Source organism: Phlebotomus argentipes, unplaced genomic scaffold, assembly GCF_947086385.1.
Source record: "Phlebotomus argentipes unplaced genomic scaffold, Phlebotomus argentipes genome assembly contig_5, whole genome shotgun sequence".
In the NCBI taxonomy this organism is placed as follows: Eukaryota; Metazoa; Arthropoda; class Insecta; order Diptera; family Psychodidae; genus Phlebotomus; species Phlebotomus argentipes.
This window is the reverse complement of record NW_026776165.1, coordinates 752233-778972: the sequence shown is the minus strand read 5'-3', so window position 1 is coordinate 778972 and position 26740 is coordinate 752233. Positions and strand designations below refer to the sequence as shown.

General features: G+C 43.3%; 7 protein-coding genes across 9 annotated transcripts; 5 read left to right on the top strand and 2 right to left on the bottom strand.

The window, feature by feature from the left end:
• Positions 1–1272: 1272 nt before the first annotated feature.
• Positions 1273–9730, top strand: LOC132255738 (solute carrier family 26 member 10-like). 3 transcript variants are annotated; one of them, XM_059751879.1, is made up of 6 exons: positions 1273–1504; positions 4197–4332; positions 4408–4680; positions 7618–8324; positions 8684–9419; positions 9494–9730. In XM_059751879.1, exons 2-6 carry the CDS (start codon positions 4230–4232, stop codon positions 9643–9645), a joined length of 1971 nt encoding a protein of 656 aa, XP_059607862.1. In that variant the 5' UTR covers positions 1273–1504; positions 4197–4229; the 3' UTR covers positions 9646–9730. The 3 variants fall into 3 exon arrangements, with proteins under 3 accessions (XP_059607862.1, XP_059607863.1, XP_059607860.1); XM_059751880.1 differs by lacking the exon at positions 1273–1504 and adding an exon at positions 1941–2103; XM_059751877.1 differs by lacking the exon at positions 1273–1504 and adding an exon at positions 2187–2595.
• Positions 9731–9880: 150 nt separating this feature from the next.
• Positions 9881–11616, top strand: LOC132265880 (transcription factor grauzone-like). The gene is made up of 2 exons (XM_059766666.1): positions 9881–10098; positions 10159–11616. The coding sequence occupies exons 1-2, from the start codon at positions 9946–9948 to the stop codon at positions 11593–11595; spliced, it is 1590 nt and encodes a 529-aa protein (XP_059622649.1). The 5' UTR covers positions 9881–9945; the 3' UTR covers positions 11596–11616.
• Positions 11617–13414: 1798 nt separating this feature from the next.
• On the top strand, positions 13415–15124 carry LOC132256573 (transcription factor grauzone-like). Its single transcript, XM_059753067.1, has 2 exons — positions 13415–13692; positions 13748–15124. The coding sequence occupies exons 1-2, from the start codon at positions 13540–13542 to the stop codon at positions 15062–15064; spliced, it is 1470 nt and encodes a 489-aa protein (XP_059609050.1). The 5' UTR covers positions 13415–13539; the 3' UTR covers positions 15065–15124.
• Positions 15125–15323: 199 nt separating this feature from the next.
• Positions 15324–17141, top strand: LOC132256572 (transcription factor grauzone-like). Its single transcript, XM_059753066.1, has 2 exons — positions 15324–15531; positions 15589–17141. The coding sequence occupies exons 1-2, from the start codon at positions 15379–15381 to the stop codon at positions 17038–17040; spliced, it is 1605 nt and encodes a 534-aa protein (XP_059609049.1). The 5' UTR covers positions 15324–15378; the 3' UTR covers positions 17041–17141.
• Positions 17142–21391: 4250 nt separating this feature from the next.
• On the top strand, positions 21392–23096 carry LOC132256574 (uncharacterized). Its single transcript, XM_059753069.1, has 4 exons — positions 21392–21555; positions 21631–22122; positions 22194–22556; positions 22619–23096. The coding sequence occupies exons 1-4, from the start codon at positions 21483–21485 to the stop codon at positions 23035–23037; spliced, it is 1347 nt and encodes a 448-aa protein (XP_059609052.1). The 5' UTR covers positions 21392–21482; the 3' UTR covers positions 23038–23096.
• Positions 23073–24029, bottom strand: LOC132256576 (juvenile hormone acid O-methyltransferase-like). The gene has a single exon (XM_059753071.1). It carries the CDS (start codon positions 23916–23918, stop codon positions 23103–23105), a length of 816 nt encoding a protein of 271 aa, XP_059609054.1. The 5' UTR covers positions 23919–24029; the 3' UTR covers positions 23073–23102.
• A 101-nt stretch (positions 24030–24130) lies between these two features.
• On the bottom strand, positions 24131–25390 carry LOC132256575 (juvenile hormone acid O-methyltransferase-like). Its single transcript, XM_059753070.1, has one exon. The coding sequence runs from the start codon at positions 25373–25375 to the stop codon at positions 24278–24280; it is 1098 nt and encodes a 365-aa protein (XP_059609053.1). The 5' UTR covers positions 25376–25390; the 3' UTR covers positions 24131–24277.
• Between the last annotated feature and the right edge of the window lie 1350 nt (positions 25391–26740).

Sequence of the window (26740 nt, the reverse complement as noted above, 5' to 3'; positions counted from 1 at the left end):
TAGAGTTTCTGTGATTCACATCTCGAGATGCCAAGAAACTCTCCAAGCTGGATATTCTTAATTGTTTGGCACGTGATTTTTGGCAAAAAGAAAAAAAAATTATTCTATCAATCTACTTTGCATAACCTGATGGTTTATTTTACAACATTTTTTTTCGAATAACACGTTTACGAGATGAGTGAAAAAGTGGGAAAACACTTCCTAAATTCAGCATAGATTAGCATAGTTCCGAAAAATCATATCTCAGCATGGAGTCAACTCAAGCAAACTCGACCGGTTTTCCAGTAAGAATGCTGAATAAATCCCACAGTACAAGATTATCCAAGTCCTTGAAATAATCTTAATGTGTTTCAAAGTCTTGTCCATCAAATTGAGACGAGTTTTTCAAAATATTATAATCCTTGTTAATATATTTCATGTATTTTATCTCATGTACACCCGCGAAAGTGTAAATAGGACGATTCTTATCTCTCACACACAGTTTCGCATTCATCTTTTTTTTCGACTAGAATGCGTAGAAAATACTATTTTGTTGATCTGTCTTAAGTCAATGCCTTGACTTTTACTCTTCAAATAATAACTAGAATTCAACAATTGAAGTGAATCTTGTGAGAAATCTAATATGGCTAGATTTGGATGACAAACAATGATCTATATAAGAACAAATCTCTGGTAAGTTGGAAAATTTTTCTTCTTAATCATAATATAGGTTAAATTACAGACAGACATTTAAACACTATTTTATCACTACTTGAAGAGTCAAACATTATAGTTTGATATTGATTATTTGTATTGTAACTTTGTAGGAAAATACTTAACTTTATTCTGCTTACATGCGATAAAAGGGAAAATTTTTCCAAATACATCAAACAAATGCATATTTATTGACACAATCTCGTGCCGAGACGAAGAGTTCGATTGATTTGATTCAATTTGCCACAATTAAAGCATCGTGTGGAGATCAATAAGACATTTCGTAACATCAATCAATGCATATTCTTACAATGTGGAAAATTTTCAACGCTCCCTTAAAAGCAGAGTTCTTATATGCAAATGTATTGTTGGTTTTTTCTTGATAGAACCAACAAAGTAATTACCTTCATTGAGAAACAGTGTCTTGCGAGTGGAACAATTTTAGAGGCGACAAATATCATGTGTGAACTACACTTTTGCTTTTTAATTATGTTTTTCGCTGTCACCATCTAAATTACGTCTGTTCAAGTTAATTGTGGTCGTTTTACGAGTAAACAACCATCATGATAAGGCGAGAATACGTGAAATCTTCTGTAATTTATTAACTTTTCATCTCATTGGGGAGATTTTACGTGATACAGTGCGAAAGAGTGTCTTATCACTCCTTCGCGCCAGAAGTACATTGAGTGCAAAACAAGGTGGTCGCTTGTTGGAAACTGCTTCCGGCCACTTTTATATCTCAAGTGACAATCTTAGAACTTTCCTTGGAATTTTCACTTTGTCATCAAGCAATAAAACGTGTGGTTTTAGGGTAAAAGTCGTAAAAGTGTGCGATATTGATTCACTTTGTCTCTCTCTCGCTCTCAATTCTCTCGTCAATTTCATTTATTTGCAATATGTGTGTTCTTATTGAAAAGACGAGTGATTGAATTGAACAATAAAGGCCACACTGTGCAAATTGCAATGCGATTTTAATTTTATTTGTGAAGTTTATTGGCAAAAAAGAGTTGCAGAAAATGTGATTCACGATCACGAGCATGAAAATAGAATTTCTTTGTGTTTGTCTCTGGAAAACCGCTAAAATCTGAAGATGTTAAGTAACTTTTGCGGAATCACAGCAATAAGCGAGCAATGGCATATTAAAATGTCTAATCTTCCGCATGTGTGTGCAATGATCCTAAGCGCCAAAGATGGCAAAAGTTTACAGCTTTTGTATCGTTCGTCAGCGCAAAATGTGTCACATTTGTTGTGAGTGCACGATTTCGCGAAAAAAGGAAGCTTTTTTTGTGCCTGCTTCATTCACAGTGATAAGCACACTCTGCTTCGACTTGGTGTTTCTGTGCGCGATCGCGACTAAAGGGCAGTCGCTGTTGTGATCTTGAATTGGAAACAAATCACCAAGCAAAAACCGTACGATCATTGGTCTTTGTCCTGAAATCACTGATTGCACGTGATTGTGAAGAGGTTTAGCGTCATTGGGCGCTTTTCCCCTTGGAACTCCGATGTCTTCCGCACTGCTCAAATTGCGACAAAAAGATGCTCACCACGTGCTTCGGTGTGCCGAAAATGACCACCTCGCTCTTGGCGCGTCGCCGTGGCCAATGAAACAGTGCAGCACGGCGTGATCGTGTGTGATGTGGTTGAGAAGTGTGCCTCCGAGTGCGGAGCCCGCCAAAATCGCCTATATTTAGATATGCAATGACCCATTCGCGACCTTCACTGTATCGGAGCGTCTAAGTTCAAGAATGTCTGTCTCACAGCGCAACAGCTGAGAATCGCGCACCTCCCATTCAACATAGATACAGTACGATCACCACTGATCTCTGAACTGCTTGTGCCGCAATTCGCCGATCTGTGACGTGAAGATTACAAGAGGGAATGTCACTGAAAGGAACAATTTGCGTATGAGATTTCTTTATCAGTTTGTTTTTCGTGATTGTTTTTTGTCCACTCTGACTTACACATTTGGGTTTAAACCTAGTTTATAGAATGCTAGACGCAAAATAAGAGTGGACACTTTATCTTTTGCTGATTTTCAATGCAGTGTTAGTGGGAATTGATCCATCTGTTAGGAATTGATTATAAAATGCAGCAATTTTGATAGCCAGAGTTTGATTTTGAAGAGAGAATTAAGCAAAAAGTATCCAATATCTGACTTTTGAGTGGCGCACGCGCTATAATGTTTTCAAAGAACATCAACTTTAAGGTATAACACTATCGAATGCCCATCAGTGGAAGAAACGGTGGGAAAAATAGCTCAACAGAAAACTGTATTTGACCCGCATTTTTCCACAGTTTCTCGCCGCGATGCTGAAAATCCATTTTTCAGCCTGATTCGCGCTCGAGCGTGCGCAAAGTCGCGACCACGTCTTGATCTTGTCCGTCGATCATGTGACGCGTTCTTGTGGCACACAAGGAAGTGCGAGAAGAAAAACACATCATCGCGTGAAGAGTGAAGGAGTGAAGGCGAAATTACGCAGTGAAAATTAGAGATTATTATGTGTATTTTTGGGGCTTCTTGGCACTTTTCAACGAACTGTTTTTCACTAGTTTAGCAGTTTGTGTGAAAAATAGATAATATATTGGGAATTCGCAGTTTGCTTGTGTGGTTTACTGATGGGGAGTCAATGCAGATTGCACTAGAAGCGATCTTGCGTGCCACTTTGTGCATAATTGCAATATCAGATTGAATTGCAATGCGATGTAAAATGCTGATAATAATCCCACCATCAGTTGTTCCACTGGCAATCTGCTCTTATGTGCAAAAAGCAGCCTAAAGATGATGATACGTGGGTGGGCGCCAAGCTCACGTGCTATTTGATCAGGAATGCTCTTTAGTGTTGTTCTCTGCGTGCTTCGCAGTTGCGCACACAAAATCCAGCAAACTTCTCTGGAAAAAGTTTCACGGGGGGGAAAATTGCAAAACTCCCCGTGCTGTTGCTATCGAAGTGCGTAGTGTTTTCGCAAAAATTACTGTTTAAACACAAAAGTGCCGCTCAATGAGTTGATATAATGACAAATATTTGGCGTTATTGAGTGATCGAATTTCACATCTAGTGGAAGAAGAATAATAAAATTTGTCACGTTTCCCCACTGTTTTTTCCGCTCAATCTCCCATAAGAAGAGGTAATGGAAAATTTCTTCCGCCACGATCGTACACGGTGTTCCTGTTGTCATGGAGAGTCATGAGACCATGAAGGGGTCTTTTTTGCTCATCCGAAGGAATTCCCGTGAACCCCGTGATAGAGTGGAAGTGTGCACAGAAGATGTCTGTGCGCTTTTTTTTCGGCACAGCGACTCGCGATCTTATTTTTATTTATCGTCGCGATCCCACAACTTGCCTGTCGCGCGCGCAAACTTGTGATTCAGTTGAGTTTGAAACGTCGATCGAGACACAATTGATTCACACACGCGAGGGAGAGCTATAAGAGAGAGAGAGAGACAAATTTGTGGGTGATATCTGAATCACAGTCAGTGCAATTTTGTTTATAACACGATTTTAGGGAACAAGTGTTGGGCGAAAAGAGTGTGACACAATGACAGTGCCGAATGAATCGATAGCAGTGAAAGTCACTCGGCCAATTTATCGCCTAGAGCAGATTAATCAGAATTTTCAATATGAGAATCCGAAGAAGAGCAGTGAGTAGAGAGGATCGCCGCAAATGCGATCGTGAGTGGGATCTTCAAGTGCTCTCTCTCGTTCTGACTTTGCAGAATGGAAGTCTGTGGTGCACAACGCGAAGCAGGTGGACTTCTTCCGGAGCCTCCTGTCCGTGATTCCCATCATGGATTGGGGTAGATCCTACTCGCTGCGTCAGGACCTGCCGCTGGACCTCATCTCGGGCTGCACAGTGGCTGTGATGCACATACCGCAGGGCATGGGCTATGCCCTGCTCGCCAATGTGCCGGCAATCATGGGCATCTACACGGCATTCTTTCCCGTCCTCATCTACTTCCTCTTCGGCACGTCGCGTCACAACTCAATGGGTGAGTATCTTTCCTGATCAACTCCTTTCGCTCAAGCCAGCAGAGGATCGACGACGCAAAATCATCCTGCCAGTGCGCATTTCCATCCCAAATCATGATCATGTCCAATCAACATTCAACTCAATATCAATTGACTTAGATATGCCTCTTAAATGCTGTGGCATACGCAGAAGACACATCAATTAAGTGGGTTCAGTTGAGTGAATTGAGGAGGTATACGCGATCACAGAGTGGCGCAGTCGAAATGCTGCAGCGCCTTTTACACACTTTGCACAGCCTTTGTTTGACTATAGTGTGAAGACGAACAGTTTACTTAAGGATTTAGGGGGTTGAATTGCAATAAAATAGGTTAAACTCGTGTTTCGAAAGAAGAAAAAGTACGAGACACGTTTAGGGATAAAACTGGAACGCAGATGCCAAAAGTGTGGCTGTTATTATTGACTCTCTCTTAGTGGGCTTCAACGTGCAAACTTCCTACAAAGTTAGAGAGAATCTTTGCAATAACAAAATTCCAAGCAAAATTCTTTACAATCTTACTGCGTCAGCAAACAAAAATATGTTTCTCTCAAAGTTTTCTTTACTCCCGAACTTCTTAATTAATCACTAAAGCACTGTTTTAGGCTGGAAATATGGTTCAAATGGAGTTGCTGAGGTCAAAATTGAAGTCATTTTCATCTCCCAAATGGGATTTATTTGTCACTAATAACAAATTCTGTCAATCACGCCAAAAGGTTAAACCCAAAAAACCTTCAAGTCCATTTCAAGTTCAACCTATAAAATGCGTGAAACTCAGCCTGAAATTTAATGTTGAAGTGACCTTTCAATTAATCCAATCCATCGACATCTGTATTTAGCCACTCTGTTCGCCCTTTCTGATGCCAAACACTGGCAATTACCACAATTTCACGTTGCTCAATTATATTTTAAAAAAGAAATATTTCCATAACTCTGGATTGAATGAAGATTTTTTAGAGATTCAGCAAATCCACTTGATGAAATATTTAATTTATTTTTGCACAATATTTAGACACGTCAAAGTGCTTGTATGCGATTTCATGAGTCATTTAGGAGTGCAATGCAGTGTTTATTTTTCTCCCCTGTTGTAACACAGAGAGTATCACGTATCACTGGAGAGTGGGGAAACACACTTGAGGAGTTGTGCTTAATGTGAAATTGTCACGGAGATCTTTGAATTTGATTGTGAAGTCGCACACTCCAGGAAATCTGGTTATTGCCAGAAAACGGCGCGCATCGCTCTTTCGATTTATCTCTTGCACACTCGCACAAATTTTTTATTTATTTATTTATGTGTGCGCATGCAATGTGGACGGGGGAAGAGGTGAGGAGCAGCCAAAAAGAAGCAATAAACAGTTAATTTGTCTCACGACTGCATCATAAATTGATTGCTGGGGTGAAGATGGAGAGAATCGCGATCGGGAAGAGAGAAGTGATCGCGGCTTTACCCGCCAATTTTCACGTGTTCGTCTGTCTTGCTGTGCCATCAGCAAGGTGAGCAACCACCCGAGCAGTAATGCGTAATGACCGAAAGATGCTGGATTTAGTCAAATGATCAATGAGAGAGCGAGAGAATCCGGTGATCGTCGTGAGTGCTGGCAAACCAGTCACGTGCTTGACACTAACCTTTGTCAATATCGGCTCCTTTTGGCGCGTGATTCTTGGTGTTTTATTCTCCAGAGTTCCAGACATTCCCACGCGGCGCGATCATCAAATGGCCACACCGCAGATCGCGTGATCAATGCGCGGGTTTCCGCTGGATTTGGCGCGCTTGGCTGACGAAAGTCCAGGAAGATGTTGGGTGTGATCTTGATAGCGATTTATCGCGACATAATCAAATAAGGAATTTTGAAGCGTCAACAAATCACTTCGAATCTTAATCTCTCTCTCTCTCTAAAGCAGCAAGATCACATTACGCATGTCCTTCTCAAAGGTCACACACTTCTCGAGCAAAATGCAACCACGTGGATTTTTATTCACCTCTTCCAATTCATGAGAGTATTTCTTCTTCTCTTGCTGCTGCACTGTTAATTGCCGGTCAGTTGTGGAATTGCAAAACAGTGGAAAATCAATTAGGCAATTAAAGTTTACAAATTTGTTAATGAGCAAAGTTGAAGAAGCTTCGCAGCGAGAGAAACGCTCTTCTGAATGAACTTGACGGGAAACTTTCTTCTACAAAAATGAGGTGTTTTTTTTTTAAATTCATATTATATCAAGCATTATATGAACTATAAAAAGTGGCTTTATAACTGTATAAAATGTACGATAAAGAACATCCTTGAACTTCATTTGAATTACAAATAAAATATATACCAGAGATTTGTGTATTTCTCCAGACATTGAAGAGAAAAGTAACAATTTAAATCAGTTAAGCAGATTGTGGCAAAGTTATTGTTCTATCGGGAAAATCTTAGATTTTCAGCAATTTTCATACAATAATTTTGTTGACGAACATTCAATTAATTTTGAGGTCATAGAAATTGGACAATTTGCTGATTTCATCAGCTCTTCTAAAACGTTTTTTTAGATCTTGCTGAGAAATCTCACAATCGCAGAGATCTTTTTGGTCGATTTTTTAATTGATAACCGACCTTATTTTTCTCTCATCTACAGTAAATATACAAGCATGCCGTGCACAGTAATTGCCATAAAATGCTGAAATGTTCCTTTTTTTCTTTGCTGTAATTTGGTTTAAATTACTAGATAAAACATCAAATAAGAAGTATTTCTCATCAATTTCATTTACCTTTTCTCACTGTCATATTGACTTTTCGCTCATATTGAAAACTAATACAAAGTGTTATGATGATAAATCATACTAATTTATTGTCTACATGGTGTTGATATTTCCGCTGAATGAGGAACAAATGTTTAGAGAGACAGAAGAGAGACTGATTTTCCGCATTTCGCGTGCGCTTTCAGGGACTTTCGCCGTGGTGTCGATCATGGTGGGAAAGCTTGTGCTCAAGTACTCAGCAGATCCTAGTCAGTCGACGGACAGCTCGATGCCCACAGCCATAGAAGTGGCCACAATTGTGGCCTTCATGGTGGGCATTTATCTGCTTGTCTTCTACATCTTGCGCCTGGGCGTCGTGTCCACACTCCTGTCAGACGTCCTCGTGTCCGGCTTCACGACGGGCTGTGCCATTCACGTGTTCACGTCGCAGATCAAGGACATCCTGGGCCTGTCTCTGCCCCAGATTCCGGGTTACTTCGACGTGGTAACCACGTTCTATGAGATTGCGAAGAGGGTGACGGAGGCGAATTGGGTGTCGTGCGTGATTTCCGCCGTGGCGATGATTGTGCTGATCATCAACAATGAACTGCTGAAGCCACGCCTGGCGAAGATCACCATTGTGCCGATGCCAATTGAGCTGATCGCCGTGGTGACGGGAACTCTGGCATCTCGCTACCTAGATCTGGCCACAGTGTGGAATGTGAAGACTATCCAGGACATTCCGCTGGGCTTTCCAATGCTCACGACACCCAAATTCGCACTGGTGCCGAAGATCGCAACAGAGAGCTTCATAATTGCCATTGTTTCCTACACAGTCACAGTTTCCATGGCATTGATCTTTGCCCAGAAGTTGCAATACAAAATCCGCTTCAACCAGGAACTTCTCGCGATGGTGAGTGATTTTTTCTTCACCCATTTTGAGCCCTTTTTGTGATCTTGAGAGAAGGTATTTCACGGGAATTTATTAGCTTTTCTCATAATTGCTGTATAGATTGTGTAAAGATGTAAAAGTGAGTTTTTGAAAGTGTTTTTTTTTTTTAAACATTCAAGGTAGCATTTTAAATTAGCTTCAAAATTGCGCAAAATGACTGTGAAATTGTGAAAACTTGAACTTGTCATGAAGTCGCGATCTCTTACTTTAAGAGAAATCTTGTATTTTACTCTTGAGATTATTTGTCGTCTTCAAGATCATATCACATCTATTTCTGTCTTTTCCTTCCATTGACAGCGTGTGTGTGTGTCTATTTTCAGGGCATCGGCAACATTTTCGGCTCCTTCTTTCAGTGCATCCCATTCTGCGCATCGCTGTCTCGCTCTGTGATCCAACAAACTGTGGGCGGTCGCACTCAGGTGGCCTCCGTGGTGTCCTGTAGCATCCTGGTGGTGATTCTCCTGTGGGTCGGCAAGTTCTTCGAGCCGCTGCCGAAGTGTGTGCTGGCCAGCATAATTCTCGTGTCGCTGAAAGGACTTCTCATGCAGTACAGAGACTTCTTCAGATTCTGGAAGTGCAGCCATCTCGACGGCTTCATCTGGCTCACCACCTTCCTCACAGTTGTCCTCGTGGCCATCGATGTGGGCCTGATTGTGGGCATTGCACTCAGCATTCTCACGCTGCTGCTAAAGAGCCTGAAGCCCTATGTGTGCCTGCTGGGCAGCGTGCCCGGCACGGAGATCTACTTGGACGTGACCAAGTACAAGGGCACCGTGGAGGTGCCCAATGTCAAGATCTTCCACTACTGTGGATCGCTGAACTTCGCGTCGCGCGATCAGTTCCGAAAGTTGCTGTACAAGCTCACGGGCCTGAAGGGCAGAAAGGCGCCGGTGACTGAGGATGGCGTGAAGGATGAATCGCCACACGATGTGAGATGCATCGTGTTGGACTTTTCGGCTGTTACGTATGTGGATTCTGGTGGTTTTGCCACACTCAAGTCCATCATTGAAGAACTGAGCGGACGATCAATTCTAGTATTAATTGCAGCGATTTCATGTGAGTTTTCTCAATTAACACCACTTAATCACCACTTGCAAGAGAATTAATAACACCCAATTTGACCTGTCTAGGTCCCGTGTACGAGGGCTACAAGAAGTCCAACTTGTATGACTTGGAGAAGGAGGGCATGAGCAAGAACTTCCCAACAATTCACGATGCAGTTCAATACGCACTTGAGAAGAACATTCCAATTAGTATTACGTACGAATCTATAAGACTTTAGCAAGTTCTGTCGAGTGAGAATCTCGTGCATATTTTACATGTAAAACTCTCGAGAATCAAGTAAATTATTAAATGTCTGTTTTTATATAAAACTCTTGTCGTTTTCATTTTGCACCAACATTTCAATTGTCGTTGTTGATTTTGATGAGATTCAAAGATCACTTTTACACTATTCTCCGCAAGTGGAGCTGTCGTCGCTTTGGTGATGTTTACAATTTTTTAGGAAAAATAGTGACAGTCTGAGAGTTCCTGGATTTGGAGGATTTTGCAAGGGATTTGAGGACAGTCAGAGGTTCCTAGAATGGATTTTATGGCCATTAAGGAGGAATTGACGTCCTCCAGTGTAGTTTGTCGTCTGTGTCTCGTCCAGAACTCCACTTATAATGAGATTTTCAGAGATAATCCCGATTATCCGGAGATTGTGGATGTTTTGAAGAGTCTTATTGGGATTTCCGTGAGTATTCTTGTCAAATCCTTTCCTCTTCTTCAGACTGTCACTTGTGGTACTTTTCAGATCTCTCCGCTGGATAATTGGCCCAAGATCATCTGCACGGATTGTGTGGAGAAAACTTATGATTTCCGGACATTTCTGACCAGAGCGAAGACAAATGAGACTCGCTTGGAGGAGATTTTTGGGGAGTATCAGGAGAAAACAGTTCCTGAATGCCTCCCTGACAACGTGGAAGATTCGGTGAAGGTGGAAACTGAAGAGGATTCCATAAAGGAAGAGGAGAGCGACGGAGTCAGTGATGACTGTGCTTCTCTTGTGAACATCCTGATAAAAGAGGAGGAATCACGCTCAGAAGTGCCCAAGAAGCGAGGTCGCCCGAAGAAGATGCCCAAAAAGCGCGGTAGACGACGGAAGGTTGAAGTGTCCGATTCGGAGGAGGACGAACAGGAGAGTTCTGGACAGACTTCAAGGGTTGAAGAGGCTGATGATGAAGCCACGAGGCAGAAGAAGGAGGAGAGACGCCTGAGGGATGAGAAAGTCGACGCGGAGATTCACACTTTCTTCAAGATGGAGTGTGTCCTGTGTCAGATTCACTTTCCACGCTTCGCCGACGTCCAGGCGCACTTCCGGGCGGCGCACAAGCGGCGCGGATACGTTGTGTGCTGCGGGAAGAAGCTTAACCGACCCATGAAGCTGTACGAGCACATGAATGACCACATAAACCCCACGAAGCACCAGTGCTCGATCTGTCTGAAGTACTACAAGACGCAGGGAGGCTTGCAGGTGCACAAGAAGCTTCAGCACACGCCGATTGAGGAGCGCAAGTTCCACTGCGACAAGTGTCCGCTCAGTTTTGCGCTGTCTTCCGCACTCACGGCGCACATGATCAGCCATTTGGCACCGGAGGAGAGGACGCACGTGTGCCAAACGTGTGGGCAGGCGTTCGGGCTGAAAACCATTCTGGATCAGCATATTAAGCGCGTGCACGAGAATGCGTGCGTGTCCGTGTGTGAGATTTGCGCCAAAGTCTTCCGCTCGAAGAACATCTTCGAGAAGCACATGGCAGAGCACTCAGACATCTCGCGCATTCAGGTGCCGTGCAATATCTGTGGCAAGATGTTCAAGCACCGCATCGCCATGCAGAGACACCGCTATCGGCACAACACCTCCGGCTCCCTGGAGTGCCCCATTTGCCAGCGTGTGGCGCCGAATCGGCAGGCGTTGCACGAGCACATAAAGTACAATCACAGGGACAGGAAGAAGTCCTTTCCGTGCAACCTGTGTGAGCGCATCTTCAAGACCAGGGTGTCGCTGAAGGAGCACATGGCGTCACACACTGGCCAGGTGCTCTACTCCTGCCTGTTCTGTCCCAAGCAATTCAACAGCAACGCCAACTACTTCCGCCACAACAAGATGTCGCATCCGCTCGAGTGGGAGGCCGAGAAGGAGAAGAGGCGGGCCGAAAGGGCAGCGCAGGGCATTGAGATGAAGAGTAATTAAAGAACAATTGTTATATGTAAAGGATTCACTGTCTTTTGGCGAATTCCTCGAAGGATCAAAAAGCTCTCTTTGGCGCACCTGTTTTCAAAGCACCGAAGTTCTTGCTATTCTCCACCGTGGCGCTGCGTTCGCCAGACGGATGTTTACATTTTTCTATTGACTTCGTGCAATATTAAAGTTTACGAGTGAGATTTTTTGTGAATTTCTAGAGTTAGAACAGCCAGACATGGATAATTTAGTTGTTAAGCAAGAATTTACATCCTCCAGTGTGATTTGCCGATTCTGTCTTGCACAGAATTCGAGCTATTATCAAGTATTTGACGAGAATGTTGAATGTCCGGAACTGCTTGATGTTCTCAGAAGTATGCTCGGTGTTCACGTGAGTCTCACACATTTATGCTAGAGTGCATAAGTATATCTGATTGATTATTGCAGATATCGCCGCATGATAATTGGCCAAAGAGTATTTGCACGATTTGCGTGCAGAAAATCTATGACTTCCGGACATTTCAGAGTCAGACGAAAGAGAATGAATTCCGACTGACGGACGTGTTTGGGGAGTATCTAATCCAAGAAGATAAAGACTTCAGTGTCTCTCTACAAAGTAGAGGATCTCCTGTATTCATAGAAACGGAAGTGAAGCAGCTGAAAGCTGAGCTTGTTGACCAAGTTAAGGACGAAAGTGAGGATTTCTGTACAGATGCAGACAGTGATAGAGGCACGAAAGCTGTGTTGCGTGCCAGGAGAAGGAGTGCTTCCAAGAAGTGCGCCAAGAAGACACCAATGAGAGCAGTGAAGAAGGTTGAGCAAGTGAAGGAGGAGAAGAAGCCAAAGGATGAAAAGAGAGACAAGGAAATACACACTTTCTTCAAGATGGACTGCGTTCTGTGCAATGGACTTCACTTTGAGCGCTTCGCTGAGCTGCAGAAGCACTTCAGGGCGGAGCACAAGTGCCGCGGATATGTTGTGTGCTGCGGCAAGAAGCTGAATTCGCCGATGAAGATGCAGCTGCACATGGAGAATCACAGGAATCCGATCAAATATCAGTGCAATATCTGTCTCAAGTACTACAATCGCCATGACATTCTGCTGACACACCAGAAGCTTCAGCACACGCCGGTTGAGGAGCGTGAGTTTGCGTGCGACAAGTGTCCTCAGCGCTTCGCACTGGCGTCGGCGCTCAAGCGTCACATGGTGAATCACATGCCGCCGGAGGAGAGGAAGCACATCTGCGAGACGTGCGGCAGGGCATTTCCCGCATCACACGTCCTCACCGCCCACATCCGTCGGATGCACGAGAACGCGATGGATTCGGTGTGTGAGATATGCGCCAAAGTGTACAGAAGCAAGTACTTATTCAGGAAGCACATGGCAGAGCACAACAATCAGCTCACGCTCTCCATTCCCTGTCCACTCTGCGGCAAGCTGTTCAAGTACTACGAGGCGATGCAGAAGCACAAGCGCAGACACGACACGTCCGGCAATCTCGAGTGCCAGTACTGTCAGCATGTGGCGGCCAATCGTCGAGCCCTGCACGAACACATTAAGCGCGTGCACACAGAGCGGAAATCCTATCACTGCAGCCTGTGCGATCGGATCTTCCGCATGAAGAGATCGCTGAAGGAACACATGGCGAATCACACTGGAGAAATGCTGTACAAGTGCCCGTACTGTCCCAAGGAGTTCAACAGCAATGGCAACTTCTTCCATCACAGAAGAACGACGCATCCGATGGAGTATAAAGCTGAGCAGGAGAGGAGACGATCAGAGCAAATCTATCAGAAGCCAGATTGAGAAGAGAGAAAATAAAATTCCCACCATCACACTTTTTGCTATCGTCCACAGGTGGCGCTGAGCACAGCACAGATGATGTTTACATTTTGTGAGGTGATTGACCGAATTCCGTGATTTTCAGCGATTTTTGTGCCTCTCAAGACCAGAAAAATGGACAAAATAGCCATCAAACAAGAGTTTTCATCCTCTAGTATTATTTGTCGCTTGTGTCTGATTCAGAACTCAACGTATTGCACAGCTTTCGAGGCGAACAAGTATTGCCTAGACATTGTTGATGTTCTCCGAACGCTTCTTGGGATTTCTGTGAGGAAAAGAGGTCCTGCAAATGCTTCTGTTGCACTAACACTGTCCTTTTCAGGTCTCACCCATGGACAACTGGCCAAAGAGTGTATGCACAGCGTGTGTAGAGTTGCTCAATGACTTCTGGATGCTCCTGATTAAAGCCAAGGAGAATGAAGCTCGCTTGACTGAGGTTTTTGGAGAATACAAAGTCAGAGATGATAAAATATTGCAGGAAACCAGAACATCTCCTGTTTTTGTGTCGACAAACGTGAAGGAAGAAGTCAAAGACGAAGACACTTGCATATCAGACGCAGGAGATGAAGGGGTATCAAAAGTAAGCAGAAGGAAGGAATCTAAAAGAGTGGCGAGGAAGCGAAAATCTCCAGTTCCTGGACAACAAGTGAAGGACAGTAGGAAAACATTGGATGAGAAGACAGATGCAGAAATCCATGCCTTCTTCAAAATGGAATGCGTTCTCTGCAATGGCTTGGCATTTCCTCGCTTTCCTGATCTCCAGAAGCACTTTAGGGCGAAACACAAGCGTCGCGGATTCGTTGTGTGTTGTGGAAAGAAGCTGAAGGCTCCTCTCTACCTGCAAATGCACATGCAGGATCACATACAGCCGGTGAAGCATCAGTGCTCGGTGTGCCTGAAGTTCTACAAGACCACAGAGACTCTCGCGAAGCACAAGATTCTGGTGCACACGCCAGTCGAGGAGCGCGAGTTTGCGTGCGATAAGTGTCCGCTGCGCTTCGCAGTGGCAGCTGCTCTCAAGGCGCACCTCATAAATCACACCGCGCCTGAAGACAGGAAGCACATCTGTGAGACGTGTGGACAGGCGTTCGTGACATCGCACGTTCTCACGGAGCACGTGCGCAGGAAGCACGAGAACTCGAGGAATTTGGTGTGTGAGATATGCGCCAAGGTGTACCGCACGAAATCCCTGTTCGAGAAGCACATGGCGGAGCACAAGAGTCAGCTAAAGCCCACCATTCCTTGCCCGATTTGCCGAAAGATGTTCAAGCATCGCGTGGCCATGCGGAATCACAAGCGCTGTCACGACACATCTGGAGATTTGCAGTGTCAATTCTGTCAGCACGTCTCGATAAACCGGCGGGCGCTTGGCGAGCACGTGAGGAGCATCCACAGGAGGCGGGAAGTGCTGCAGTGCAGCATCTGCGATCGAGTGTTCAAGATGAGACGCTCACTGAGGGAACACATGGCGCTGCACACTGGAGAAGTACTTTACACTTGTCCCTACTGCTCCAAGGAGTTCAACAACAACGGCAACTACTTCATGCACAGGAAGAACGCTCATCCGATCGAGTACTTGGCCGAGCAGGAGAAGAGACGGGCAGAGCAAGTGTTCCAGAAGCCAGAGTTGATGAAATAATGCAAAATTCTGACATAAAAAGTATTATTTCTCGCTAAATATACAAAATGTGAATAAAAAGCCCACAAATTGAAAAATTTCAATGCATTCAGTCCAATTTATTCACTCATTCAGAGTGCAAAATTGCTTCTCTTCTGCACTTTTTAGGGGAATCACCGGATTTCTTCAAAAAATCCCCTAAATCAATGTCTCTATCGGCCACCGCGGCGCTGATGTCGCAGTGATGATGTTTATGTTTTTGAGAAGTGACAGCAAAACACTGAATTTGTGCAGTATAGTTTTTAAGGATTTTTAAGCATTTCTCACCCACGCAAATGGCTTGTATTGTCATCAAAGAGGAGCTGACATGCTCCAGCATCACTTGTCGTCTCTGTCTCATTCAGAACTCAACATATTATGAGGTTTTTAGGGATGATCATGATCACCCAGAAATTGCGGATATTCTGAGAAACTTGATGGGAGTCACCGTGAGTCCTCGTTGTCTTTCTTGTTTCTCCAGTTGATTTATGGCTTTTTTTTTACAGATCTCACCCATGGACAACTGGCCAAAGAGTGTATGCACAGCGTGTGTGGAGTTGGTCAATGAATTTCGGACGCTTCTCATAAAAGCCAAGCAGAATGAAGCTCGCTTGGCTGAGGTTTTCGGCGAGTATCAGTTGCGAGAAGAGAATCCTGAGGATTTCAGACAAAATGTGAAGCTGGAAACCAGTGAGGAGTCTATAAAGGAAGAGGAGAGTGACGTGGACAGTGAATGTGCGTCTTTGGGACATGCTGACATTAAGGAGGAAAAAGAAACCGTCCAGGATGAGTCCAGAAAACGAGTAGGACGTCCGAGCGGCAAGAAAGTGGCAAAGAGAAGAGGCAGGAAGCAGAAAGAAGCTTCCCCGGATCCACCGGATGATGATAATGATGATGATGATGATGAGGAAGATAGCACTGGGGGCTTTGATGTGCTTCCGTCGTTGCCATCAATGACTGTGGCGGAATTTGAGGAGTTGAGCCAGCGAAAGAAGGAAGAAAAGCGCCTGAGAGATGAGAAAATCGATGCTGAGATTCATTCATTCTTCAAGATGGAGTGTGAACTGTGCCAGATCAAGTTTCCGCGCTTCGGCGATGTTCAGGTTCACTTCCGGGCGGTGCACAAGTGTCGAGGATATGTTGTGTGCTGCGGGAAGAAGCTCAACCGGCCGATGAAGCTGCACGAGCACATGAACGATCATGTCAATCCGACGATGCACAAGTGCACAGTTTGCTTAAAGAACTACAAGACGCAGTATGGATTGCAGGTTCACAAGAAGCTGCGCCACACGCCCCCGGAACTCAGGGAGTTTAGGTGCGATCAGTGTCCGCAGAGCTTCGTGCAGATGTCTCGCTTGAAGGCGCACATGATCACACACATGGCGCCGAAGGACAAGAAGCATGTGTGTCAGACGTGTGGCAGAGCATTTGCTCTTGCCTCAATTCTCGTGCAGCATGTGCGTCGCGTGCATGAGAACTCGTGCGTGTCGGTGTGTGAAGTGTGTGCGAAGATCTTCCGCTGCAAGAATCTCTTCAAGCAGCACGTGGCGGAGCACACGAGCCAGCAAGAGCCACTCGTGCCGTGCACAGTGTGCGGGAAGATGTTCAAGCACAGGATCGCCATGAGGAAGCATATGCAGAGGCACAACACGACAGGACCGCTCGAGTGTCCAATTTGCCAGCGCATGGCGCCGAACAAGCCCGCCCTGACGGAGCACATCAAGTACAAGCACAAGGCGCAGAGGATTCACAAGTGCACCCTCTGCGAGCGCTCCTTCAAGACGGCACTCTCATTGAAGGAGCACATGGCGTCGCACACTGGCCAGGTGCTCTACTCCTGCCTGTTCTGTCCCAAGCAGTTCAACAGCAACGCCAACTACTTCCGCCACAACAAGATGTCGCATCCGCTCGAGTGGGAGGCCGAGAAGGAGAAGAAACGCGCCGAAAGAGCGTCGTGAGAGTCACACGCGGAGAGTCATCACGATCATCTGATCGTAGTGCAGAATTATCACCAAATTCGCTCACAATGAAACAGTAAAATTAAAACTTTTTTAGGCAACGCTCCGAAATTCTTAATTTCTTTTACTATTATGCTTAATATGTGGTATGGAGCATATGCTTTTGCTTCAATCTTTCTCTTCTCCCCGAAAAACCAATTGCAGAATTCTAGGGTATTTCTGTGCACCTAAATTACTTATTGGAAAATGGCAGTTCCTCATCCTCATGCTGTCGAAATGTGTTGGTGAGTTTAACTTCAATTAACTTCCAATAATTCTGACTTTGACGATTTTCAAGACTCAATTCGTATACAAAACAAGACACTTTTACACACTCATTAAATATTTATTGAGAATTTTCTTAATTTGTATTAGAAGAGTGAAAAAAAATCTTGAAAATTTCATTTACTTGTATGCCATTGTGAGAATTATAGCTGAATACGATACAGATAATTTGAGAATCTGTAATAAGAAGAAAAAAATTCTTTTCACTTTCATTATTGTAACATGAACTGGAAAAATACTTTACTTGAACAATAGACATGAGACAAACATCGTACATTCCAGCGGCTTTAAGTCCGATCGGTTTACAAGAGTTCGCCATCATTGTAAGGAGAAATCTTTGATCAGACAGAGTCATCTCGTACCAATTTGTGAGGTAAAGATTTTGGAAAATCTGCTCTGTTTGGAATCGAATTAATTCACCAAAGAGACATAAGAGTCCTAGTTGAATAACAAGCGTAAAGAGAATCACATGCATAACAATCATATCTTTAAAAATTTGAATAGAGAAAATGATTACGAGGAAAATTGATGTGCTCATGATCAATTGAATTAATGACATAAACTTCACGACATCATTGAAAGTGCCCAGAATTCTCATCATTCCAATGTGCTTCTCAAGGATGTGAATCAAAAGATTCGGACATTTCTTCATTGCATCCTTATCGTCCAGACACTTTATCATCCTGTTGATAATCTTGATGGATTTTATCACATAAATTCCGATGATGATAATTCCAGTGTCTGATAAAGCATTCCATGTTGTTCCCATTAGTGTTGAAAATGCTTGAATTATCATATATGTTAAGTGATAATCGGGAGTCAGATATGGAATTTTGAGAAAGACTATTTCTTTGGACACGAAAGTTAATACATATCCAATTCCACATATTACAAACAATGGTATGTAGAACCTGAAATAATAACAATACATGTAAATTGCTTGATAGAAATTACCTTGGAAATTGTATGTTTTGCAAACTGACTTGGAAAAAGTAATTGACAATTCCTTTGCTTCATCAACTTCTTCATCGACAATATGACGTATAAATGCATTTTCTTCCTTCTCATCATGCAAATCTTTAATCCAATCAACCAGAAGTTGGCACTCAGGCAAGAAAGGAATTCCTCCGAGATTTTTAAAGTTAAACTGAAAATATCCAAGTAGAATGAGTGCGCCACAAATCATTCTCAGCACATCCACTTCTGTCTCATCAGATATCATCTCAAAAATATTCATGAGATTTGTAATACAAAAGAAGAGTGAATAAATTGTGCACCAAATAAAAATGTAATCATATCGCGGTTCATTTCGAAAGGGTCGCAGAATTCTCGCGCTAACACAGAATTTGAGAAACTTGTGAAAATCAAACAATATGGTAATCATTTTTGAAGATTTCTCAAACAAGTTGCGAGGGTAAATCCACTGTACAGGAAATGTAAATTGCGACTGATATCGGAACAGAATAATTTTAATCCTTTTACACCTATCCTTTCCTATTACACCTTTTAATATTTAATGTGCATCTTTATTAAAATATGAAGAATATTCTATTCCTTTTTTAAACAAGCTGAATTTTTCATGTTTCAAGTTGGTTCAAACTTATACCGAATTTCAGTACATAATGTTACAATATTAAGGCATTTTGATCGAACTTCCCACCTGTCCCACCAACTTTGGGTGGGCCAAACATTCTCAAAAGTCGAAGTGATGTATATTTGCTTGGAAAAAAACAACATCCCGGTGGCGAGCGGTCGTCTTGATGACAGACAACGTCGTTCTACAGTCACGAGACTGTCGTCCGTTGAGACAAACAAGCGACTGTCGGTTGTTTGTCGGGTGGCACCGGTCTGAAGTTAGCAGATGTTGGCAACATGGCGACGTCAGAATTTTCGGCCAAAATGAGAATTTTTCCAAATGCAAAGAAAATCGCGGAAATCGCTCAATTTAACTCTTTTCAGGTCGGGACAATACTTTTCCGAGCCGTAATTAAATTCTTTATCGTGCGCCCATGCCGGCATATTTTTGATCATAAAAAACGCGCATGTAATAAATATAATTACTGGGAGTTAATTAATTTCTTCAAAATAATTAATTTAATTCGCCATGAAAAAAAAATACGCAAAGGCGCCATTTTTGGCACATCCGACACATGCCCGAATGTCTCCCGACTTTCGGTCACACTCCAATGTAAATGTCTGTGGCAAATGTCCGTTTTGGTCAGGTGACAAATGGGCCGACTGTTTACATACAGTCGGTTGACCACCCTGACCGTCAGCAGACAATCGGGCCGACTGACGACGGACGCCCGCCACCGGGATCAATCATTTATATCCTATTTTTAATGATTGTGTCAAGGACGTCTAACGAAGCTTATATGTTTTAGTACTAGAAATCGCTTCAGTCGGGATGACGCCACATAACCTCACAATTGTATTTTTCTATTCTAGACAAAAACAAACATTTTTCAGTGCAATTGCGTGCGTATAAAATTGAAGAACACACACAAAATAGTGATAATATGGCACAAAAAAGTGTTCTGCAAAGTTCTGGGAATCAAATTTGTCGGTTTTGTTTGCAGAATAGTGAGAATTTCATTGACATATTTGAAGACAAACTTGGCCAAGAGGTTGTCAATTTCCTCGAAATGTACCACAATTTCACGGTAAAATATGCCAAATATGTTTGTAATTTAACATATAAATGGTGGAATTCATTACATTTATCTTCACAGATTGACTCTTGTAATTTCTGGGCAAAGAACGCTTGTATGACTTGCATAGGGAAGATTGAGTCCTTCCGGACGCTCTGTCAGACGATCAGGAAGAGCGAAGAGACTCTCAAGGAGATCTGCAGTGCTTCTCGAGATTGTCAGGAAAGTGACGAAGCTGTTGGCAATCAGGAAGAAGTCATGATCGGTGAATTCTTTTCCCTGACTTGTGATCTGTGCAAGAAAGTGTTTCAGAACTCCGGTGAGCTTCGACTGCACTTCCGACGGGAGCACAACAGGCGCTGGTACATTGTGTGCTGCAAGGTGAAGCACAGGGATAAGAAGAACATCTTGGAGCATCTCTGGTATCACATGAATCCGGATGTGTTCAAGTGTCCGCACTGCCTGAGGCAGTTCATGACGCAGGTGGCAATTTCCAGGCACGTGGAGAATCGCCACACGCCTGAGAAGAGAGTCCTGATGTGTGACATATGCCACAAGACCTTCGCCCTCAAGTCCATTCTCAAGATTCACATTCGCAAGCAACACCAGAAGCGCTCTGTGGCCAAGAAGAGACCGAAAAGGGATGATTCAACTGTTAAGGCGGAGGATAAGTGCATTTGCGAAATCTGTGGTCAGGTTTTCGATCTCCTGAAGAAGTTGAGACGTCACTCAGGCACTCACACACTTTCCGCCGTCAGCAGTTCTGCCGTGCAGAATGGCTTCAAGTGTGAAAAGTGCGACAAAGTGTACAAAAACAGACAAGCTTTGTACAGTCACGTGAAGAAGCACAATGCTTACGGGACGTACAGATGCAAAGAGTGCGGGAAGGTGTCGCCGACACCCACGGCGCTCAGGAAGCACATCAAGGACTCCCACACGCTCACCAGAGACTTTGTCTGCCACATCTGTAGCAAAGGATTCAAGAGAAAGACTGTGCTGAGGGTGAGAAAGATGAGAATCTGGTAAAAGTATGCTGGTTTCTTCAGTTGCCAATGTATTTCAGGAACACATTGCCACGCACACCGGCGAATATCTCTACTCTTGTGACTTCTGTCCGAAGGAATTCCGCGCCGGGGCGTCCAAGAGCCAGCACATGCGGCGCGATCATCCGGAGATGCGCGGCAGCGCCTCGAGTGGAGTGGAAACTGGCGTTGGGCGACGCTAGACTTGTTTGTGGCAGAAATCTCGGGCAGTGTTTATCACGAGAGAGAGCCGAGAGTGTGAGAGAGAGAGAGACTGTGAATGCTGAGGACGGTGACGTCGCTGATGCTCTCAGTCAAAGGTCAACTGATTCTTAGTGGCGATAGCGACACTTGGGGCCAGTTTGCGCCGAGTTGTCCTGCATTCCAGAGCAAAATCAAGAGAAGCTGTGGTCAGTGATTGCGATTGGCTGTCTGGGTGGGCGAAATGAGGATTCTAGCGCTCTTCCTGATCTCGTGTGTGCTTCTATGGCACAGCAGCGAGTGTGAATTGGCCGATGGTGAGTGGGATGGAAAGTCCTCAAGTGTGTTCAGATCTTTTTTCTTTTATTTTAGTGTAATTTCTCTTATCGCAGACGATGAAGAGGCCAAAACTGAGACTCCAGTGACGGATCACAATGCGAAAGTTGCCGAAAGTCGACTGTCGGCGCAAATATTCGCCATAGTTGAGCACTACAAGCAGCCAGATCCGATTGGATTGCCCGGAGCACCCGTTCCGGATCCCATGAAGATTCCACCGATCAAGAAGACACTCACCATGACGACACTTCAGATGGACAACGTCCTGGCGTATGGATTGTCCAAGTTCCGCATCAAGTTTGTGAAGATGGATTTGAAGGAGATGAAAGTCTTCGCGGGCATTCAAGTGGACAAGATGACACTCGTGGGCAATTACACGCTTAATTCACTCTTCAGTCGCTCATCGGGACCATTCACGGTGGTGCTGAAGGATGTGTTCACGCAGGGCAATGTGACGTTGGGTGTTGAGAGGGATGGAAAGATCAGGACTCAGGAGATCAACATGGACAGCGTATTTGCCGACATGTCGATGGATTTTCAGAATTTGGGTGTGTCGAAATGAGGGTATTTTTACACCCAGAATTCTTTATTTGTGAGAAATTGTGATTTTTTCCTTCAGGTTTCATGGGTGCTGTGTTCCAAAGTATTGTCAATTCGGCACCTAATCTGGTCTTTGACGCCATGAAGCCTTTCATGCTGAAGGAGGCTTATGCAAAGATCACCACAGAAGTGGATTCACAGCTGGAGAAGGTGATTGGAGAGAATGTGCTGCCGAATTCAATTTCGCCACTCGACATGGCAATTGCTGAGGGTCGAAAGAAGATCAGAGCGCTGGGCTATGATCCGTTCAAAGTCAGAGATTACAATCACACCGTTGGCATGTTCAGCATGGAGATGACAAACACGTGGATAGTTGGAGTTTCTTCATTCTACAGAGTTGGCAACATTTCAGTGACTATGGAAAACAACACGGTGACAATAAGTAATGATGATTTGGGTGGTTTGGGTGGCAAGGACGAGAGGTAAACTGTGTTTGGCTTGCAGGGACGCAGGTTGGGACGCAGCAGATCAAGGGATCCACACAGTGGGAGCTCTCAGTTGGCAGTGGCATGGTGACGAGGGGCGGCAGAGCGCAATTCACAGTGGAGCACATTAAGGTCACGTCAGCAATGAGTCAGTCTCTGGACGTGCGAAATCGGCCTGTTATTAAGGATCTGCAGATGGAATTGGGTAACATTCAGGTGAGAACAGAAGGAGCCGGAACGCTGGATTATCTCATTGAGTTTGCGGTGAACATCTTGCCGAATCTGTTGAGATATCAAATTATGGACGCTATTGAGAATCCTGCCAAGACAAGAGTTCAGGAGGAACTCAATAAGATCGATGTGGAGAAATTCATTCGACAAAAGTTGCCAGAATTTGAAAAACTAGGACTCAAGATGGACTTTGACTTTAAGTTTTGAGTTATAAGGATTTATAGAAGGATATTTCTATGTAATAAAGGTATTTTTTTCCGCCACAATGTGATTTATTTGCTTTTCTTCCCATACAAAATCAAATAACAACTTGATTTCTCACACATTTGATCAAAATACTCAATGCGATCTTGCAAGATTTCCTCCTCTTCTACCGGAGTGATTTCTTTAGAGAATTTATTAGGTAATGATCTTAAGAAGTTTTCCTTCTCATCGGAAGAGCGGAAATTAACAAGATTGTATCTGATTTCAGCTTTTAAATCTACAAATCCTGCCTTTTCCATGAAACTCAAACCTTTGGCTTTTGCTTCATCAACCTTCCTGTACGGGAAGACATAGAAATCCTGCCATCCTATGAAATAATCCTTCCATCGAGGTTTTTCGCACACGGATAAAAGAGTGTCGATAAGCGGACAATCAGCAACGATAACAATGAAGCAATCTCCTCCTGGATTCAATAGCTTGTAGATGTTATCCATGGCCAGTTGTTGATCCTTTACATACATTAAGCAGAAGAACGACGTCACGTGATCGAAAGTCCCGAGTTTTCTCAAGAGATTTTCTTCAATTGGCGATCCAATGTCCAAAACTTCACACGAAACTTTATTCACTCCTTCAAACTCTTTCTTTTGCAACTCAACCATTGGCTTGGAAATGTCCGAAAGCACAAGTCTTGAGAAGTTAGACGAAAGTCGAGGATACAAAGCCGAATTGATTGTATTTCCAGGTCCGCTGCCAATGTCCAAAATTGAGTCCTTTCCATCCTTTCTCCACGCAATCCAATCGAAGAATTCATCTAAGAGAACTTTTGTCCAGACTTTATTGAAACTATTGCCTTTAAGATATGCTTCAGCATTTTCGAATGACATTATTTAACACGACTTCTATTCTGCTTGAGAGACGGAAAGCAACTGAAATGATTTTATCGAATATCAATTGCAATGCAGAAAATGGTAACGAAACACCTTCATAATCGCAAATTGATTTACAGTGTTTCTATTTTCAGACTAATTACTTCCAATGAATTGATCAATTAACGCCAAAAGCTGTTCTCTGGAAAACACAGTAAGATAGAAGAACGTTTATGTTGCACGTGTTTATTTTTTGTATTATTTCTATCAATTAGAATGACAGTAGTTTAGTAAAAGTAAAGTGTATCATAAAAATATGTGTTTATATGCTATTTTAGGACTCATTTGCCGTTGATCGCGTTATTTTCAAGAGTACTTTATTCAGGTTTCTTTCCGTACAAAATTAATAAACTGTTAGGTTGATCGATTTTTCCAGTGTTGTCACGATAATTTCCTAGCGCGAATTGATCGAAGTATTGCAAACGATCCTGGAAAAATTCTTCTTCCTCCTCTGGAGTGACTTTCCTTGAGAAGTTCGTCGGCATAACTCTTAAATTTTTCTCTTTTGCCTCGTCAGAGCTGAAGACGAAACTGTCGTATCTGATTTCGGCTTTCAAATTGGAGAATCCGGCTTGTTTCATGAAATTGAATGCCTTCTCTTTGACTTGGGCTTCGTTAAGCTTCCTGTAAGGCAAGACGAAGAAGTCCTGCCAACCTGTACAATAATCCTTCCATCGCGGTTTCTCATAGACTGCTATGGCGGTGTCGAAAATAGGAGAATTAATCGCGATCACATGAAAGCAATCTCCTCCCGGCTTGAGTAGTTTGTATATGTTATCCATGGCCAGTTGTTGATCCTTCACGAACATCAAGCAGAAGAACGACGTCACATGATCGAAAGTTCCGAGTTTCTTCGAAAGATTTTCATCAATTGGCGATCCAATGTCCAAAATTTCACTGGAAACGCGATCAATTCCTTGAAACACTTTCTTTTGCAACTCAACCATTGGCTTGGAAATGTCCGAAAGCACAATTCTTGAGAAGTTTTCCGGAAGTCGGGAATACAAAGTTTCGTAAAAGGCATTTCCAGGCCCGCTGCCGATGTCCAGGATTGAGTCCTTGCCATCCTTTTTCCACCCAAACCAATCGTAGAACTCATTGATAAGAGTTTTAGTCACAACTTTGGAATATTGATTCCCTTCCAAATATGCTTCTGCGTTCTCAAACGACATTCTAAATTCCACACACACTTCTTCTCTGCTTGGAAAACGAAAGTGAACTGTTAGGAGAGTGGCTCTGCTATCAGAGGTTCCAATTATGCACTTATTTTTGCCTGATTGCAATTGTGTCTCGTCATCTTTTCTCTTCACTCGTACACAAAGTAAAGTGTGTGTTTGTTCAGAGCACAATTTATAAAATAAGTATTTTAAGGTGTATTGTAAAACACCATGAATTCTAGCGCGCCAACCAAGCATAGGGCGCGAAACGCCTCTTAATGATTAACATACATATAAACACGAAATATTTTGCTACGCGCGCGTTTGATAAGATAGAAGTGGTGGAAATTTTTGGTGCTGCTTTTTGTTAAAGTATTGCAAATGATGATTTAGCGAGTTGCGTTAATTATAAGAAATTTGACTCATGAAAATCATGATTTTTTAGAATTTTTTTCTCTCACAAATTTCCAAATCTCTGTCATATTTCTTATGATTTTCTCAATCTTCAGCACGTTAGACTTTACCTTCTCCATATGTTTCATTCACGAGTAGATTGATTTAATTTTAGGGTTATTTTTTACCCAGTTCTTCACGGAGAAAAAATCTCGGGAGAAAAAGACGACAGAAAAACAACCCTTTTTCTATTTACAGTTAAATTTATTTATAGAAAAGAGAACTGAAAAGACAGGCATAAGGGTTCGAATCACGAGGAATGGGTCGATAAAGGAAGAGGAAGAGAATTAGGAAGAGTGAATACTTGCCTGGGTGTTAAATAAAAATTAGGAATTGAGGCAAAAAGTGCCATAAAACAAGAGGAAATTGTCCCTTTCCGTCACTGCGCACCTGATGTTCCTCCGAAGCGAGTTCGCCTCGAAATCCTTTTCTTCAGATGCGCGCAAGATACAATGATCGCTCATGTGCCGTTAGGTTGCTCAAAAGCGGCGCAATAGTGGCAGAAGGGTTGGTAGAAATGGGGTGTTTTTTTCAGCGTGTGGAGTTTCAGTGTATGTGAACAGTTATGCAAGGGAAGGGTTGCGCCTCTGTGAGACATCTTTTGAATGGAGGATTTACAAGACAGATTGAAGATGGGCTTTTTCACTGCAGACTCACTTTTTTCCTCGACATTTGTGAACAGTTACTTTCCTGTCATGTACGGTACTTTTTGGGATCACTTCAAGGCGACTTTCCACGCGTCTCGAAGTGAGTTAAGGAAGGGTTTATTAGAGGCACGCAATAAATTGCTGGCATTTTTGCAAAATTTCGGCAACTTTTACAATGTTTGCCTCCTCAAGCATTGTCCAGGCGACCTCTATCCCTTTTACTTTACGACCTCAAGTAGCATAAATTTGCAGAAACCGAGGCTAAAGGATTGCGAATTTTGGGCCATTTGAAAGGATTGCCTGACCCTTTCTCGGGAGATGGTTAAATATTTGGCAGGCAAATTGGCAAAAGTCGAAGGACATTACACAATTTCAGTGCAAAAGAGTGAAAGACGTTCTCGGGAAAGCCTTCAACGAAAGGTTTAATTTTACAACACGCAGCCAAATTGTGGGGTTATTTATATTAAAAACTCTTTGCAAAATTGCCGAAGCTTCTGCGAAAGGATCGAAGGTGACGTTTGAC